The 20,362-nt window shown below is 37.7% G+C and overlaps 2 protein-coding genes across 3 annotated transcripts in view; one reads left to right on the forward strand and one right to left on the reverse strand.

Annotated features, from left to right (window-relative positions):
* The window catches only part of CCPG1 (cell cycle progression 1), a 38,189-nt gene extending 32,217 nt beyond the window's left edge, over positions 1–5,972 (reverse strand). Inside the window, exon 1 of one of the 2 annotated variants that reach the window (XM_004421599.3) lies at positions 5,841–5,972. The gene's annotated coding sequence lies outside the window, so the exon portion shown is untranslated. Of the gene's footprint in view, positions 1–5,454; positions 5,820–5,840 lie in introns of those variants that run through there. The other variant, XM_087427495.1, reaches the window with a different exon arrangement.
* Positions 5,973–14,502: 8,530 nt separating this feature from the next.
* PIERCE2 (piercer of microtubule wall 2) lies at positions 14,503–20,362 on the forward strand. The gene is made up of 2 exons (XM_014780406.2): positions 14,503–14,556; positions 19,865–20,362. Exons 1-2 carry the CDS (start codon positions 14,503–14,505, stop codon positions 20,210–20,212), a joined length of 402 nt encoding a protein of 133 aa, XP_014635892.1. The 3' UTR covers positions 20,213–20,362.

A 20,362-nucleotide genomic window follows, 5' to 3' on the forward strand; every position in this document is an offset into this window, starting at 1 on the left:
ATTTTCTACCTATTTCATTTCTAGGAATTTATCTGACAGAAATACTCAGATGAGTATGAAAATATATACACACGTTTAAAAATGGTTGATGGAACAATTTTTATAATATAAAATTAGAAAGTAAAATGTCTACCAAGAGTGAATTTATTGAAATTAAAATTTATAATATCTATAATTAATGCAGCCATTAAAAAAATAAAGTAGGACCGGCCCCATGGCTTAGCGGTTAAGTGCGCGCGCTCCGCTACTGGCGGCCAGGGTTCGGATCCCGGGCACGCACCGACGCACCGCTTCTCCGGCCATGCTGAGGCCGCGTCCCACATACAGCAACTAGAAGGATGTGCAACTATGACATACAACTATCTACTGGGGCTTTGGGGAAAAAAAAAAGGAGGAGGATTGGCAATAGATGTTAGTTCAGAGCCGGTCTTCCTCAGCAAAAAGAGGAGGATTAGCATGGATGTTAGCTCAGGGCTGATCTTCTTCACAAAAAAAAAAAAAAACAAGTTCTTTGTATAAAAAAATAAATAAATAAAAAATAAAGTAACAACATGCCTTGACATGGAAAGATATTAATTACATATTAAGTGAAAAAAGGATGTGAGAATATGTATAATAAAACCCTACTTATATTAATATATATGCAATATATTAAAATTTTAGAGTCTTTCCCATCTAAAAATACTAAAATTACATGTAATGTGTCTCCTAAATTTTCAACGAGCATTTATCTTTATAATTAGCAGAAAAAAATAAATATTTTTCAAAATAAAAAGACAAACCCAATTTTAAGTATAGTGAATGACTGACACAAATCCAATCATCTTCTGGATGACCAGTTTCTTCAAGACAAGTTACAGGACTTAAGGGAGTCACATTAAAATGTTTACTATTTGAGGTATCAGAAGTCTATTTAGAAAACTGGCCCTAGAGAAAAGACAGCATAACCCAAGGCTTTCATGAGTCCATGGTGCAGCAACTGTGGCATCAAGACGTGGGTCCTACAGCTGTCCTGCCTCTTGGTTATACTCATCATGTAAGTGGGTACAAAGATAACCTATCTACTGTAAGCAGGCTCGCCTAGTTCTAACGGAGTGGAATTTCATTTAAAACTCTGAAATCTATCACTAAAGATAGGTATCTAGAAAAAAATCTCAAACAGGAGTAGTAAATTACAGCAGATTAACTTTTTGATCTAGAAAATAAATTCTGCAAGAAGTGAGTCAATACACAATTTTTCACAAGTTTCCTTCTATGAGGTAACATCCTTCAAATTGGGAAACAAAAGCAACTACTGTCATATGTGAAGATAAAAACATCCCTTTTTGCCTCAATCTAAAAGAAGCCACACCTTTCATAAAAAGTTTGAAATAAAGAGAGTAAACAATATGAATGCAAAACGCTGGAGGGAAATTAAGATTCCCATTAGAATGGAAATATTCCTTTCACCAGGTATTTTCATTCTGAGAAAAATTCTGACTTTCCAAGATTGTTATATCTTAATTTTGGAAAAGCCTGCAAGAGCCAACAAATATATGAGCTTGACTAGGCTCCATACTGCCCTCATTTGCACACTGTAAGCCACTGGTGGCCCCTTTTTCCTTTTTTTGGATAAATAAAAAAGTAAAACTACTGGGTTCTGGCTTGATGCTTTCTTCTATTCTCAAAATTAAAAAAAAAAAAATTTGTTTTCACTTGTTAAAAAATCTATATTCATCATATATCTATATTTTTTATTTTAAACATACTTTTCACAAAAGGATAATCCACGCTAATTTTTTTACAACTATCTTCTACTTTTCATTTGGGTAAAAAAGCTGGAAAGAAGGAAAACAAAGGGATTTTATACATTTTTATTCAGTTTTCCATTTCTTAAAGTACAGGATAATTAAATATACATCCATTGTTAATTTTTAGTAGTAATATCAGAAAAAATGTTAGTAAAGATGTTATTTGAGTTATAAACTAATCACATAAGCAGTCATTACCAACCCATGATACATTATATATTTCTTTGCCTTTTACTTTCACTTATATTTACTCACATAAAGTCCTCAGAATTGATTTACAAGTTTCTAAATGACTTTTTTACTTGAATGTTCTACATGTCAACCTAACGAGGTTAATCTCAAGGGTCAGATGCTGTAATAGGCAGAGTTGACTTCCCCAGAAGGAGGCATCTCAGCTCTAAGCTATTTCTTGCCCTGAAAGACCAATGCTTACACATGCAACGCATCTCTCTGAGGACTTGGGATTTCATATTCAATGTCGGCACACTGTTCATGAAATCAACTTAAAGCACCATTTTAGAAAATTAAAAACAACATCCACTTCCTAGTGTTAAGTTAGACTGCTCATCTTCCTTATACTTTAAATGTGTGATTAAAACAAAACCAAAATTAAAAGCCCAACCATAAAATCACACTGCCGTTTCAGGACTTTTAATGCAGCAGAGTATAAAGTCACAGTCAGCAGAGGGGCTAGGTTTTTTTCAACCTAGAAGTCAAAAAGTTCTACCAAAAAATCAAATGAGGATCCTATTTGACTTTTTTCCATCAAACTTCCCAGTCCAAAAGTATATATAATACTGTCATCACACTTCAAAATATGTAATATGCTTTATGTAAATGTTACTTATGCAGGCCAATAATGCTTTGCATGGGTAGGTCACTCTGCTACTTAAAAAGTGATATAATTTTCATATCTGATTTGATCTTCATAAATATCCCATGAAGTAAGGCAACTGGCTATTACTTTACTACAATGTACAAACAGCAACAATAGAGATTGAGAAGTTAAATTACTTGCTCAACATCATTAAACATCCTGACTCCCAATCCAATGCTCTTTTTACATTTCATCATGCTGGCAATATAAACCAGAAGTAAGGTTTCAGGATAGTGATTTATGGACAAATACTACAGAAAAATTAGATTTCTGACTTCCTGTGATGACAGAGGAAAATCTTTAACTCACCTTACTCATTTCCTAATACTTCCTTCAGAAAACCCCAAAGACCCTTAAACAGATTTCCACACATTCAACACCCTTTCAAAAAAAAAAATCCCTATATTTACCAGTTAGTTGCAATCCTCCTCACATTAGGGCTAAATTTCATCTTAGAACTCAAATTGAGAGGTTTTTTTTCTAGTTTATCTGGTGCAATACTTTGGACATGACCTTTGAAACTGACCCATATATTTTAACTGTTTTAATTTAGTCAAAACCACAGAAATGCCAGGAAGAAAATTCTTGAAAACGTAAGTTATCACTTACAATATAGCAACTTCCTCAACTTAACCACACACAAGCACAAAAACAATTCAGCCTCTAGTAGTTCTGCATTGTTAGATGAGTCTGCATTTTCTGTTTTAATATACCCTGGGCTTAATTAAGAGGCCCTGACGCTGTGTCCATATTCTTTACATGTCAGAAACTAATTCTACAATCTTAGCAGTTCATACCTAATTTTTAAAAATCTTTATTTAACTTAGATAAGAATACAATTACACAAACTAGACAATAATACTGTGGAACCCAGTTAGTAAATCAGACATGTTAATCAATTATCAATGTTCCTTATGCCCTCGTAAATGGATCCAAATATCCAATCAGATATTGAGCCAACACAGTACACAAAATATACAAAAATAAAAGGTAGAAAATATTGAAAAGAAATTGAAATTTGAGGAGAGAAGCAAAGCTCCAAAGAAGACAACCTAAGAAAACAAAGTATGAGTACTACAGCTTGAAAAACAAAAAAAGCTTCAGAATGGATATTTTATTAAAGGTTAATGGACACTTGGAGTTGAAGTAAACCTCAATTTTCCAAGATTGATAGTTGCAAAAATACACAGAATATTCCTATCAAAGAACTACGTGGCTCTTTCTTTGCGAGAGAAAATAAAATGTGGGCTAAATAATATGCTACTTACCCATTCATATCCAACATATCCATAATAGAAAATAAAGATAAACACAGTCCAAAATATCAGACATACAAACACAGTACTCAAAATGACTCAATGAAAAAAAGCTTAAAATGCCTCATTTTATAATAATTGCTTAACTTCTTTATTTCCACTGGTGAATGCTTACAATTAATAAAAAATTCTGCTATATCCAGATCTTTTAAAATTAATATGCCCATCTTTTGTGACTCGGTGGAGTTACAGAAATAATCAAGATTACACTGCCTTAACTGTCTTTGATTTTACTGTATAAAGTGAAAACAGATCAAAATAAGATGAGATGTATAAATTCTGAGAATTATTGTCATATCTGGGGTTTTTTTTTTCCTTTCCAGTCCAACTCATGCATTTCTTGTCCTTCCTCGACAAATAATTACATTTATATTTGTTATTCATATAGTCTATGGTTGCAGTATGAGGGGTTCTTGCCTATGTTTTTTGTTGTTGTTGCTTATTTGCTTTTTAAAGTTTAAAGAGTCTATATAACTGGAATTGCTGCACCTGTATCCTTTTTTTAAATTAAGTTTCTTCTGCAGAAAATTTGGAAAATACCAGCAAATATAATGAAAAAACCATTTGTACTTATACCACCCAATCACTTTTATAACTATGACTGTCCTTTGAGTTTTATTTCTAATAGATAAATAATCGCTTCTACTTTTATAGTTTAGTATACAAAACAAGAATTACACCATTTTCTAACCTGTTTTCATTTAAAAATTAGTATTTCCTACATCCTTAAATATTATTTGAGAATGATTTTTAGTAGCTTCTTTCATTAGAATCCCATTCTTAGGGTAAAGCGTTAAACATTACGTATTACAATAATACCCTCAATTTCTCCGTCCCTTCCCCTTTATGATCAGAGCCGAAGAAAGAATAGTAAACCGTTCACACTAGCGTCCAAAGTTTGAAAAATATCCCCCTGAGGAATGCGGGGCCTAAAAAGATTCAAACTTTAAGCCAAAGACATGATGCGCTGACAGTGACATTTCAAGTCCTATCCAGTGGATGCGACCTTACTGCAGGAGGCAATCTCTTCAAATTCGCAGTACTGAAGTAGTTACCTCTTCGAGCTGAAAGAAAGCTCCACTCCGTTTTTTAATAAAGCTGGAGTGAAGCAGTGCAAATTTCACCCACTCAACCAAGTACCTTAATTGGCCGAGTTCGTTAAAATTGGCGCTCCCAGTGGCAAAGAGTTGGATTCATTAAACAAAAAGAAACATGTAACGCGTACAAGGCACTGTGTGGACAGCTGCTACGGAGGACCTATCGATTAGGAAGACCGACGCTAAAGGGCCCAGTAGAGGGGAGAAAGGAGAAGGAGAAGGATTTCATCCTTGTTAGCCTGGCGTGCGAGCAGAAATCGCAGCTTCAGTATTGAATATTTAACCTTTCTATTCCTGGCATCACGGGGCTCCAACGTCACCAAAAAAGATGGGCCGGCTGAAAACCCGGCAGAGTGACGCACATAACATCTTACCATATGGATTCTCAGCAATCAGAAAGGAGAAGCACCCCAATCCAGCCCAGTGAAGGAAGGAGGGTCCGTCCCCCCGGCCGTCAGACCCCCACACCCCTGGAGCACCGCTCGGTCTGTACGCGTGGGTCGGAGGCAGCCGGATCACCCGACCGGACGCCTCAGGGGCCGGCTCGAGCCGCCGGAGCTGCAGACTCGCGTTCCGAAGAGGCCACCCGCGCGGCCGCAAATGCCAGGCGCCAGGGGTCAAGCCACCGTCTGAACAGCCCCCGCCTTAGAGGAGACTCAGCGGCTGCCTCCGCCAGGCGGCTAAGCCGCGGGTGCCGGCCAGGGCCCCGACAGTCGGCCCCGACTCCTCTCTGGGGATCCAGACGCGTCCGGGGCCGTACCTGAAGGGGCAGCGCCACCTCCGCCCGACTGCGCCGGCTGTCGCGGTGGCGGCGGTCACAGCTCCAAGCGCAGTGACGCCTCATAAAAACAACAACCTGCTCGCAGGCGTCCGCAGCCAGGAGGCGGCGGCCGGCGGGGTGCCGCAGCGCATGCCGGAACTCGTAGTCCGGCCCGCGCCTTAGGGCCGGCGGCGGCGGAGAGAAGAACTACGACTCCCGAAGAGGAGCGCAGCCCGTCGCGGGCAGGCTGCAGGAAGCCCGGCCAGGCGGCCTAGATCCTCACAACATCCGGGCTCCGGCGCTGGAGAGGCGCGGCGGCCGGTTGCTACGGAAACGGGCTGCTACAACCATTCGAAAGGATTCGCGGTTCACCCTGGAAGACTACTCCCTGGATTAGGCGGATTAGTTTATACATACTGATCCAGCCCGCGGGTCAGCTTCTTTTTGCTGCTTTAATTGGGTGTAGTAAAAAGGCCGCGTCTCCTGGGCCTCGCTGGCGTTCTTGCCATCCGCTACAGAAAAGGCTGCGTTTGGGGAAAAAATAAAGAAGATATCGACAACGAGCGAGTACGACTGGGTGGGTTTGGGCAGAGGGCTGCATGTTTTTGACTGTTGGTACTCTTTGCTATAAGTTTGGGCCAACCCGCACTCCCACCTACCCCCCCCCCCAAAAAAAAACCTCTTTCTAGGCAACCGCTAGGCTACGCATATGTAAATATGCATTGTATTAAGCCAGAATTGCCTCCGAAGGTATAAAGATGATTGGGATGGTATGCAACTTGTACCCCATTGCAAACTGTGCGGTGATGGCTTTGAACAAGAAAAACGTGCCCTGTTAATTTTAGGGTTTTTTTACATTGTGCCTTGTTCAAAAAAGGATATGAGGGGAAAAAAAGTTATGGTGCACTTACACTCACTATTGGTGGAAACAGTAAAAGTTAAGGTTTAATTCTCTGTCCTCTAATTGTGGCAAAAAAAAGAAAGACATTAACAAGGACAATGGTGGGCCTGAGCAGAAACAAAAGGGTGCCTCAAAATTAGACTTTTGGGTTGTATTTGCTTTTGGTGTTACTATAGTTAAGATCAACTGTGACACAACAGCAAAAAAGAAAAAACGATTTTTAATTTGATAGTGACAGCTTCCGTAATGGGCATTTTTATTATTTCAATGGCTTGTTTTTATTTATCTTTTTAAAAATGTGTGTGTTTATAACGCAGAACTTTGAAAAGTCAAAGTAGCTTGGACTTCTCTAATTCTAGGAGAGCCTGAAAATTAAATTAGTAAGAAAGCTAACACCATCTATTCGTAGATTTTTATGCCTTTCAAGGCACTTTCACAGGCTAATTTTAAGACTTAATTCTAAAAGAATCATTTACAATTTTAATTAACCTTTTTATCCTTAAGTAAATAACAGTTGCTTAACCCATGTGTAACCTGGCAGAAAATTTAAAATAATCCTTTTATTAGTCTTTGTATTAGGCTGTTTTGTTTTGTTTTTAATTGTATCCAGTTTGAACTCCACATTTTAAGAATATCAGATTTGAAGAGGGTGAAACCCAAATAAGAAAGCAGCAGTGAGGGCCCATGACATAAAGTAAAAGCAATGGGTATTTTGTTTCTAAGTCTATAAACGTTTGTGAATTATCCTGGAGGTCTAAAAGATTTAGGTAGACACTAACTTTTCCAGATTGTGTGGTACAAATTATGCTAACAAAATTTACCAGCTAATTTGTCTTCTATTTTGACTAGATTTGGTTTTCTGTATTACATTTTGAGCCAAAGCTGATCAGAATTTTAGGGCCAGTTGTAGAGGGTGATTTGATGAGAGTTCTCTGTGAGTGAGATTGCCCTGCTCACTTGACTGGGTGTCCATAAAGTAAATTAAGGTTGGTACTTTTCCCCACAAGTCACAGGGCAGCCACTTTCCACCTAAGAAGCCTTCCCTGTGCTGAGGAAACCTAGACGTTTTGAGAAAAGCTGACCCATTGGGATACCATAGGATTCTGGTGACTTACTATTATCCAATGTCTGTGCTCTTGATATTTAAAACAAATTAATAGGCAGTGTCAAAAAGAATAAATAGCAAGATCTGATGAGTTCCACTTCCAGCTTTGCCAGCTTCCTATAAGATTATGAGTATTAAATATTAGTAAACTCTAGTATACTAATGTAAAGTGTTATTAACCTGTAAATTTCAGAAGTGAATTCTGAGAGATCATACATATGCACTGAGGTAAACCTGCAAAAAAGAAAATGGTAAAAATTGATTCCATTTATATAGCAATTTATCATTTACATCAGATTTTCTTTCATTTTATCTCCACAACCACAGAAACTATGGCAGATTTTTTTTTTTACAAATTTTACAAATGATATACAAACAAAGATGAAATGATGTTAAAGGAGTGGAACCTAGGTCATAGTTCCTGACTTGTGCTACTCCTCCAACACTATTGGTAATCATTCAAATCTGAACAAGGCAAAAAGAAAGAGGACTAAATACTTCGCATTTGCAAATTTGAACTCAAATAGGTTCCTAAGGGGCCGGCCTAGTAGCGTAGTGGTTAAGTTCGAGCACTCCGCTTCAGCAGCCAGGGGTTCACAGGTTCGATTCCTGGGCACGAATCTACACACTGCTCATCAAGTCATGCTGTGGCAGCATCCCATATACAACATAGAGAAGGATGGGCACAGATGTTAGCTCAGAGCCAATCTTCCTCAGCAAGAAGAGGAAGATTGGCAACAGATGTTAGCTCAGGGCCAATTTTCCTCAGCAAAAAAAAATAGGTTCTTGACAGTGGGAAACTTAACTTTGCTGAGATGTTAAGTAGAATACCTAACTAATCGGACCCAAATTTGAAACTCAAAAAGGCTTTGTCCTACCTTAAACCTGACACAACAACTCAGATAAACATTCTTATCTCCATTTTAGAGTTGGAGAAACTGAGGTTATATGCTTGCTAGTTTAAGGATTTAGAATTCTTTTTTTTTTTTTAATAATTTGTATGTGTGAGGAAGATTGAGCTAACATCTGTTGCCAATCTTCCTCTTTTTGCTTGAGGAAGATTGTCCCAGAGCTAACATGTATGCCAGTTTTCCTCTACTTCGTATGCAGGATGCCACCACAGCATAGCTTGATGAGCAATGTGTAGGTCTGTGCCAGGGATCTGAACCCATGAACCCTGGGCCGCCAAAACAGAGCACGCTAACTTAACCACTACACCACCGGGCCAACCCCGGATTTAGCATTCTTAAAGGGTCTCAGCCCCATGAATCACAAGAATCTGCTGTAGAGTCTTGAAAGAAGAAAACTTTAATGCATATAAACAATCTTCTATTTGATTCACCATGAAAAAGTCAGAGTTATAGTACCCTGCTAACCTCTATGATACAATTTATGATCTGGAAGGACTTAGATCTTAAGTATTCCAGAAGTTGCCACATTTGGTGGGTTTTTTTTTAACTACCAAAATTTTGGGCATATATGGACATCGCAGAGTGCATTTATTAAGGGCCTTATCACAAGTTAATAGACATTTTCTTTTATGCTTTTCAAATAACTGAAAATCACTTTCCTATTGCTACATTTGGAGAGCCCTGATATCCGAGTCCTCAGATTAGGAAACAAAACCATCTAATCCACCTCCTTTGTTTTATATTTATAGAACAAGGCACTTGAATCCTTGTAAAATAATTTCATCAAAGTCACAGCTATTTTCACTGCCAACATCAGAACCCAGAACTGGGACTGGCCTGGTGGCGTAGTGGTTAAGTTTGCACACTCTGCTTTGGCGGCGTGGGGTTCACAGGTTCGAATCGCGGGTGCAGACCAGCGCACCACTTATCAAGCCATGCTGTGGCAGCGTAAAAAGAGCCCAGAACTAATGACACCTATGTGCTTTTTATAACTCTTACAGCAGGAGGTATACAAATACAAACAAATTTCCCAATTAGTCTGTCTGCTTGACATGTTCTTATATAATGCATGCAGGTGTCATTATTACCTGGCCCTATGGCCCTAGCCTTCTCTCATATTCCCCCAATCCTTAGCCTCCCAAAGCCACACTCCTGTCTCCCAAAGGCCTCTTTAGCTCCTGACCACAGCTTAGCCACTTCTTTCATAACAAGTGGGTAGCCTAGTACTCAGTCTCATCCAGGAATCAGCAGCATGAGCATCATCTGGGACTTTGTTAGAAATGCAGAATCTTGGCTTCACCCCAGACCTAAGTCAGAAATCTACATTTTTAACTGGATTCCTGGGTATTTCATATGCACATAAAAGTATGAGAAATGCTGCACTAGAGAACAACAGTACTGTGGAAAAAGGACTTCTAGTTTCAGATAAGCTCTCAGTATTATTAGTAGGTAGTGAAATACTAAAGATTTTGTTACTGCTTAGCAAGATCAAAGGAATGAAGTGGGCCTTAAAGGTACTCAGGTCAGTTAATAGCTGGAGTTTCTAACAAGATTGATATTCATAAAATAATGGTCTTATTCCCAAGAACTGACCAATGAGATTCTTCTGAGGCAAAAGATTAAAGGCTCTCAGCTCAAGATATGAAGACAAGAGAACAATAACTAAACACTTAAAGCCTTTGTAAATAACAATGTCAGTTTTTGAAGAAATGGATAGTTACTTGGAGAGCAGCAGGAAAAAAAAAAAAGACCAGCGATTTCATCTCTAACACCTATGTTTGCAATAGGGACATTTACAATGAGAAAGTCTTTTTCCTCTTGTGGAAAAACAGCAGCAAAACAAGTATTCTTGGATTGGATTGTCAAAAAGCCATCAAGTGATCCAAAAGATTTCTCAAAACCATTTAAAGAAGCCCTCCGAAAGTTTTTTTGCCTTATGATTGTCATTAAACTAAGGCAAAACATGAGAACATAGAATATACAGTATGATACTGAAGCTAGGTACCTGAGGGTTACTGTAAATATTCAATCAGATTAACTTTTTTTTTTTTGGTGAGGAAGATTGACCCTGAGCTAACATCTAATGCCAGTCCTCCTCTTTTTGCTGAGGAAGATTGGCCCTGAGCTAACAGCCGTGCCCATCTTCCTCTACTTTATATGGGATGCCACCACAGCATGGCTTGACAAGCAGTGCATCAGTGCATGCCCTACAAACCCCAGGCTGCCAAAACAGAGCACGCGCACTTAAGCGCTGCACCACTGGGCCAGCCCCAAGATTAACTTTTGACCTTGTTCCCAACACAGACATAGATGAAAAGAAGTTAATCTTGTTAATTTGCTGTTTTCTTATTTAACCTGAGAGAGGACTCAAGGATCACAAGGATTTACGAGCTTATTTTACATAAGAAAAAGAATGCCTTCAAGGAAGTTACAATCAGCAGATAACCAGCCCTCAGCTGCTGCTGACGCCCAGAACTTAGATTGCACAAGGGCTTATCTGGAGTGAAAGAAACATGGATTACCCCTTTGTTTCTCTGAAACTCCTCCTCCCAAGCCCTTAGCTCTATAAAACCCCCTGCTTCCTTCTCTTGTGAACAAAGATTTGAGAGAACCTATCCTCCTACCTTCTCGTTTTGGCCAATTTTAATAAACCTTTCTCCATCTCCAAGCACCGATGTGTCAGTGATTGGCTTACTGCACATCAGGCAGACAAATTTGAGATTAAGAGGTTCAGTATCAATACTACCTCATTTTATGTACTATACAATTATACTGTATAAGTTTAGAAACTTTATAAATTCTATGGAATAAGTGGAGTGAGTAGAAGAGACCTGGTTCCCTTGTTTTACAGACAGACAGCTGGGGCACAGAGAATCTGACTTACCCAAGTTCACATTCTCAGCAAGTCTAGGACCAGAACCTGGATCTCCTAACTCCAAGCTCTTTTCACTATACTTGAATCATATTTTTAAAGCCCTTATTCACAGAAAAATACTTCTTTAAAAAACTTTCAAAAAGTTTATTAAAAGCATTGTTCAAGTAGAACATTAATAGTTGACCAAAGAGTTGATTGAATATGGTTTAACAGTACTTTTAAATAAAAAACTAGACTTTAGGAATGTTTTTATGGGGAAAACTTTTTAGCTAAGGTTCATTTCAACTCATAGCACCTTTTTATTTTTCAAGATTATAACCAGCCACAAGTACATTTAAAATACGAGTAGATATAAGAAAATATTTTATAAAGGTTCTTATTTATATTTATATTTATGATTTTCCCAACTAGAAACACAAATGAAATTGAGGGTTTTTTGTGTGTGTGTGTGTGAGGAAGATCAGCCCTGAGCTAACATGCATGCTAATCCTCCTCTTTTTGCTGAGGAAGACCGGCCCTGAGCTAACATCTGTGCCCATCTTCCTCCACTTTATGTGGGATGCCGCCACAGCATGGCCTGACAATCGGTGCGTCAGTGCTCGCCCAGGATCTGAACCCGGGCCGCCAGCAGCAGAGCGTGCTCACTTAACTGCTATGCCACAGGGCCGGCCCCTGTACATCTGCTTTAACATTAAAGAATTCACTCTCTCAAGATAAGAATGCATACTTCCCCTCCTATGCCCTATTGGTAACGCCTGTATTAGTCCCTTTCCTTTTCATGACATCACGGTCATGTTGACCTGCTAAATTGCAACTGAATACCTCTTTGAAACGTTGATGAATATGTATCTTGGGCATGTTTAATGTATGTTCTTTGTTCTAAAAAGATTTAAGATGGTACTGAAAACCATGCTTCTCCTGAATGCTTTCTTCCTTTATGGAAAAGTCCTTCCTGGGTTATAATCCTCAGTTTGACTCAAGTAAAACTCACCTTATCTCTCTTGTCTATAGAATGGTTACTGGTTATTTTGCATGGACCAGTTTATAAGGAATTAATCATTGCAAGTCTTTCAGAAAAAATTAGGTGATATAATACAATCTCCAGGTGAAGTTATTACACAAAAATTCTATTCATAGTAACAGAACTTTAGGGACCCCCATCAGGTTGTAATTATTCTGAGATAATTAAACCAAAACTGGGTTAATAATTATCTTCACCAATGTAAGGTTGAGGGAAAACACAACTATTTAAGGAACTATTTTCAAGTACTTTATTAGTATTTTTGGCATAAACAATATAATTAAAATTAACGTCCATCTCATCAGTACACCTTTCAGTTCTTTTGTAAGTAATGCTGTAAATTAAATTTTTTCTGCAATTAATTTTTTTTTTTGAGGAAGATTGGCCCTGAGCTAACATCTGTTGCCAATCTTCCTCCTTTTTTCCTTTTTTCTCCCCAAACCCCCATGTCATAGTCGTACATCCTTCTAGTTGCTCTATGTGAGATGCCACCTCAGCATGGCTTGATGAGCCGTGCATAGGTCTGCGCCCAGGATCCAAACCAACGAACTCCAGGCCGCCAAAGCAGAGCACGCAAACTGTTATGCCAGTGGGCCAGCCCTAATTTACTTAGGATAGATTTCAAAACTAAAATTTCAGGATTCAAAATCATGAACATTTTTCAGTTTTTAATGCATTTTGTTAATTTTCTAAAATGGGGTTATATTCATTTACCTGGTAATTATCAATGCAAAGTGCTGTTTCACTGCCAAAACTGGCTGTCAAACTTAAAAAAAAAAAACACTCCCTGTGGTTTGCATTTACATTTTTTAAAATACTGTATGTTTCCTACCTAGATGTATTTTATCTTTGAGAATAGTATGTTAATAATCTTTGCTTTATCAGAGTTGTAGTATTTTGCTTGTTTTTTATGTAGGAATAAAAAAGACTTTATTAGGTAAATACATTAATCCTTTGTCATTCTTTCTAGGTAGTTCCGAGTCTGTGGTTTACCTTTTAATTTTGGCTAACTGTATTTTCATGTATAGATTAGACAGTTAAATGCATCAGTCCTTTCCTTTATCATTTCTTTTGTCACTTTTAAATTTATAATGTCTTCCTTTCTCGAGGGTCAAAAGACCTTCCTCCTAGTTTCTAGTTTTTCTAAAATGTTATTTTATCAGTATTTATCATCTGAAATTTATTTTCATAATATTTGAAGGTGATGACCTACATTTTTTAAAATAACTAGCCAATTTCCCCAAATTACTGAGCTGGTTTCCTATGTTTTTAACTTCTATATAATAAAGTGTAAGCTCTAGGAACTTTATATTGTTCATGACTAAATTCTCAGTATCTAACAATGCTTGGCACACAGTAGGTACTCAGTATTTGTTGAATGAGTGGAATGATTGATAAATAAGGTCTACATAGTCTGATCCATTTGAATTCTTTCATCTTCATTATTGAAGCTTGATGTTCTTTATAGACTTGACTTTACTAAGGACAAAGCATGTTATATGCATGTGCTAGAAAGCCAAATGCACTTTTGTATTCATTCTTTTTAATATCTTGCTCCCTCTCTCCCCAAGTAGCTAAATTATTTATATTTTAAATATTTATTAAATTTATTATATGTGTATATATATATATAAATTTAATTTACATGTTAAAATGTAGTAGATGGCACCACCATCTACCCATATGTTTGTCCAGAAACACGGGGTCTTCCTTGATCTGTCCCTTTTTCTCACCACTCACATCCAATCAATCACCAGGTCCTGTGAATTCTACTTCCAAAATATGTTTCAAATTTGTTTACTTGTTTCTCTGTACCATCAGCCTACTATACATCATCATCATCCGTCACATGGACTACTGTAGCTCCTCTCCACATCCATTCGAGGCCCTGACAGCAGCCAAAGTAATCTTACTAAAAATTATGTTACATCACGACATGCTTCTCCTTAACACCCTTCAATAGCTTTCCATTGCTTTTACTAAAAAAATCCAAATTTTTCACATAGTCAACAAGACCCTGCAGGATCTGGCCCCTGCCCCTCTATTCTCATCTCAAGCTATTTTCACTCTAAGTTGACTTTGGCCACACTGACTTTTTCTTTGTTCCCAATTCTATCTTTTCCTTTCATGTCTTCCAGTCTTAGATTCAATGACACTTCACCAAAATGGCCTTCCTTAGCCCCCAACACTAGGTCAGAACCCCCTATACGTCTTCATAAATATCTTGTATTTTCTTCTTCATAGCACTTACCACAATTGTAATTGTTCAGTTAGTTGTGTAATTATTTGCTTAAAGGCTTTCCCTCACAAGGCTAAGATCCCTGAATGTTTATCTTGTTTCCTTGTCACTCTAAAATTCAGCTGTACTTCCTCTGCTATGACTTATTGCAGATTTTCTCTATGATTTACAAATGTTTTTATAAATTCTTATAGTTCTAGTATATGATTTTAAAAAGCTATCTTAAGGGCTTCCCTGGTGAATTATACCAAACATTCAAAGAAGACTTAATACCTGTCCTTCTCAAACTCTTCCAAAAAATTAAGGAGGGGGGGAAGTTCCCAAACTCATTCTACGAAGCCAACATTACCCTGATACCAAAACCAGACAAGGACAACACAAAAAAAAGAAAATTACAGGCCAATATCACTGATGAACATCGATGCAAAAATCCTCAACAAAATACTAGCAAATCGCATACAACAATACATTAAAAAGATTATACACCATGATCAAGTGGGATTTATTCCAGGTATGCAGGTATGGTTCAACATTCACAAATCAATCAACGTAATACACCACATTAATAAAATGAAGAATAAAAATCACATGATCATCTCAATAGATGCAGAGAAAGCATTTGACAAGATACAGCATCCATTTATGATAAAAACTCTGAAAAAAATGGGTATAGAAGGAAAGTACCTCAATATAATAAAGGCCATATATGACAAACCCACAGCTAATATCATCCTCAATGGTGAAAAACTGAAACTTATTCCTCTAAAAACAGGAACCAGACAAGGATGCCCACTGTCACCACTCCTATTTAACATAGTACTGGAAGTCCTAGCCAGAGCAATCAGGCAAGAAAAAGAAATAAACGGGATCCAAATTGGAAAGGAAGAAGTGAAACTGTCACTATTTGCAGATGACATGATTTTATATATAGAAAACCCTAAACAATCCACCAGAAAACTTTTAGAAGTAATAAACGAATATGGTAAAGTTGCAGGATACAAAATCAACATACAAAAATCAGTTGCATTTCTATACACTAACAACGAAGTAGCAGAAAGAGAAATTAAGAATACAATCCCATTTACAATTGCAACAAAAAGAATAAAATACCTAGGAATAAACTTAACCAAAGAGGTGAAAGATCTGTACACCGAAAACTATAAAACATTGCTGAAAGAAATTGAAGAAGACACAAAGAAATGGAAAGATATTCTGTGCTCTTGGATTGGAAGAATTAACATAGTTAAGATGTCCATACTTCCTAAAGCCATCTATAGATTCAATGCAATCCCTATCAAAGTTCTAACAACATTTTTCACAGAAATAGAACAAAGAATCCTAAAATTTATATGGAACAACAAAAGACCCCGAATAGCTAAAGGAATCCTGAGAAAAAGACCAAAGCTGGAGGTATCACACTCCCTGATTTCAAAATATACTACAAAGCTATAGTAACCAAAACAGCATGGTACTGGCACAAAAACAGACACACAGATCAATGGAATAGAATCGAAAGCCCAGAAATAAACCCACACATCTATGGACAGCTAATCTTTGACAAAGGAGCCAAGAACATACAATGGGGAAAAGAAAGTCTCTTCAACAAATGGTGTTGGGAAAACTGGATAGCCATATGCAAAAAAATGAAAGTAGACCCTTACCTTACACCATACACAAAAATTAACTCCAAATGGATTAAAGACTTGAATGTAAGACCTGAAACTATGAAACTTCTAGAAGAAAACATAGGCAGTATGCTCTTCGACATCAGTCTTAGCAACGTATTTTCAAGCACCATGTCTGACCGGGCAAGAGAAACAATAGAAAAAATAAACAAATGGGACTACATCAAACTAAAAAGCTTCTGCACAGCAAAGGAAACCATCAACAAAACGAAAAGACAACCTAACAATTGGGAGAAGATATTTGCAAACCATACATCTGATAAGGGCTTAATCTCCAAAATATATAAAGAACTCATGCATCTCAACAACAAAAAAACTAACAACCCAATTAAAAAATGGGCAAAAGACCTGAACAGACATTTCTCCAAAGAAGATATACAGATGGCCAACAGACACATGAAAAGATGTTCAAAATCATTAACTATCAGGGAAATGCAAATCAAAACTACAATGAGATATCACCTCACGCCCGTGTCAGAATGGCTATAATTAACAAGACAGGAAACAACATGTGTTGGAGAGGTTGTGGAGAGAAGGGAACTCTCATACACTGCTGGTGGGAGTGCAAACTGGTGCAGCCACTATGGAAAACAGTATGGAGATTCCTCAAAAAGTCAAGGATGGAACTCCATATGATCCAGCTATCCCACTGCTGGATATTTATCCAAAGAACTTGAAAACACCAATGCATAAAGATACATGCACCCCTGTGTTCATTGCAGCGTTATTCACAATAGCCAAGACTTGGAAGCAACCTAAGTGCCCATCAAGGGACGAATGGATAAAGAAGATGGTGGTATATAAAGAAGATGTGGTATATATACACAATGGAATACTACTCAGCCATAAGAAACGATGAAATCCAGCCATTTGTGACAACATGGATGGACACTGAGGGTATTATGCAAAGTGAAATAAGTCAGAGGGAGAAAGTCAAATACCGTATGATTTCCTTCATTAAGTAGTAGATAATAAGAACAAGAAACAAACACATAGAAACAGAGATTGGATTAGTGGTTACCAGAGGGGAAGGGGGGAGGGGGGAGGGAGGAGGGCGAAAGGGATAATTCGGCACGTGTGTGGTGATGGGTTGTAATTAGTATTTGGGTGGTGAACATGATGTAATCTATGCAGAAATAGAAGTATAATGATGTACACCTGAAATTTATACAATGTTATACACCCATGTTACTGCAATAAACAAAAAATTTAAAAAAAAAAAAAGCTATCTTAGGGGCTGGCCTGCTGGCTCAAGCAGTTAAGTGCGCGCACTCCGCTTCGGCGGCCCGGGGTTCGCAGGTTCATATCCCGGGCACGCACCAGTGCACCGCTTGTTAAGTCATGCTGTGGCAACATCCCATATAAAGTAAAGGAAGATGTTAGCTCAGGGCCAATCTTCCTCAAGGAAAAAAAAAGGGGAGGATTGGCATCAGATGTTAGCTCAGGGCTAGTCCTCCTCACACACACACAAAAAAAGCTATCTTATACATACTTTTGACAAGTTTGCTCTGTACAAATATATGTCATTTATCTCAAGAGAATAGGATTCCTCAAAAAGGGTGCTGGATGGGGCTACGTTTTTTGTTTTGTTTTTCCAGCTTTATTGTTTATTGAGAAATAATTAACATATAACATTCTGTAAATCTAAGGTGTACAACGTGATTTGATGTAAGTATATATTGTGAAATGATTACCACAAAAAGGTTAGTTAACACATACATTACCTCACATAATGACAATTTTTGTGTGTGGTGAGAACATTTAAGATCTACTCCTTTAGCAACTTTCAAGTATACCATACAGTATTGTTAACTATAGTCACCATGCCGTACAATAGATCCCCAAAACTTATTCTTCTTATAATCGGAAATTTGTACCCTTTGACCAACATCTCTCCATTTCCCCCAACCCCCAGGTCCTGGCAACCACCATTCTACTCTCTGAGTTTGGCTTTTTTTTTTTTTAGATTCCACGTATATGTGAGATCATACAGTATTTGTCTTTCTCTGTCTGACTTATTTCACTTAGTATGGCCCTCAGGGTCCATCCATGTTGTCACAAATGGCAGGATTTCCTTCTTTTTTATGGCTGAATATATTCCATTGTGTGTATATATATGTGGTATATATATACCACATCTTTATCTATTCATCCACTGATAAACACTTAGGTTGTTTCCATATCTTAGCTATTGTGAATAATGCTGCAATGAACCTGGCAGTGCAGACATCTCTTCAAGATAGTGATTTTATTTCCTTTGGATATATAGCCAGAAGTGGGATTGCTGCATCATATGGTAGTGCTATTTTTAACTTTTTGAGGAACTTCCATACTGTTTTCCATAGTGGTTGTACCAATTTACATTCCCAAACAGTCCTTAAGACTCCCTTTTCTCCACAGCCTCCCCAACACTTATCTCTTGACTTTTTGATAATAACCATTCTACAGGTGTGAGGTGATATCTCATTGTGATTTAGATTTGCATTTCCCTGATGGTTAGTGTTGCTGAACACCTTTTCATGTACCTGTTGGCCATTTGTATGTCTTCTTTGGGAAAATGTCTATTCAGATCTTCTGCCCATTACTTAATTGGATTGTCTTTTGTTTTTTGGGGTTTTTTTGCTTTTGACTTGTATGAGTTCTTCAGATATTTTTTTTTTTTTTTTTTGTGAGGACGAGCAGCCCTGAGCTAACATCTGATGCCAATCCTCCTCTTTTTTGCTGAGGAAGACTGGCCCTGGGCTAATATCCGTGCCCATCTTCCTCTACTTTATATGGGACGCCGCCACAGCATGGCTTGACAAGCGGTGTGTCAGTGCGTGCCTGGGATCCAAACCGGCAGACCCCGGGCCGCCACAGCGGAGCGCACGCACTTAACTGTTTGTGCCACCGGGCTGGCCCCATTCAGATATTTTTGATGTTAACATCTTATCTGATGTATGGTTTGCAAATATTTTCTCCCATTCCATAGGTTGCCTCTTCATCCTGTTTCTTATGCTGTGCAGAAGCTTTTTAATTTGATATAGTCACACTTGTTGATTTTTGCTTTCGTTGCTTATATTTTTGATGTCATATCCAAAAAAATCATTACCAAGACCAAAGGCAAGGAGCTTTTTCCCTATGTTTTCTTCTAGGAGTTTTATGGTTTCAGGTCTTACATTTAAGACTTTAATCCATTTTGAGTTAATTTTTGTGAGTAGTGTAAGATAGGGCTGGGGCTAAGTTTAAATAATTATTTTTTTTCAGAACTTTATAATTGAGAATGATTTTATGTGTTTATATTTTAGGATAAGAAAAGTAATTCAGCTTCAAATTCAGACACAGAAATGAAACCTGAACAAGTGCCTCCTTGTGTGAACCCCGGCAATCCTGTATTTTCATGTATGTTGGACCCAAAGACACTCCATACGGCTACATCACTATCAAAACCTAAGATGATTATGTATAAAACCAATTCAAGTAATTATGGTGAATTTTTACCGATGCCACAGTTTTTTCCTTGCAATTATACTCCAAAGGAGCAAGTATTTTCAAGCCATATCAGAGCTACTGGATTATATCAAAATAACACTCTAAATACTGCACCTGACAGAACCATAACCCTTGATTTTCCTAATTTTCAGCACACTCTATGAATATATTCCTTTTTATATTTAAGAGAAAATATACTTGGGAAAAATGAGTTTTAAATCTAAGGCTAGAATACCTGATTTGGAATATAAAAAGACTTGAATTAATTTTAAAAAATACCTTTAAGAAATAAGGCATTTCAACTGATGACTGAA

Source organism: Ceratotherium simum, chromosome 3 (genome assembly GCF_057802395.1).
Source record: "Ceratotherium simum simum isolate JZ-2026a chromosome 3, ASM5780239v1, whole genome shotgun sequence".
In the NCBI taxonomy this organism is placed as follows: Eukaryota; Metazoa; Chordata; class Mammalia; order Perissodactyla; family Rhinocerotidae; genus Ceratotherium; species Ceratotherium simum.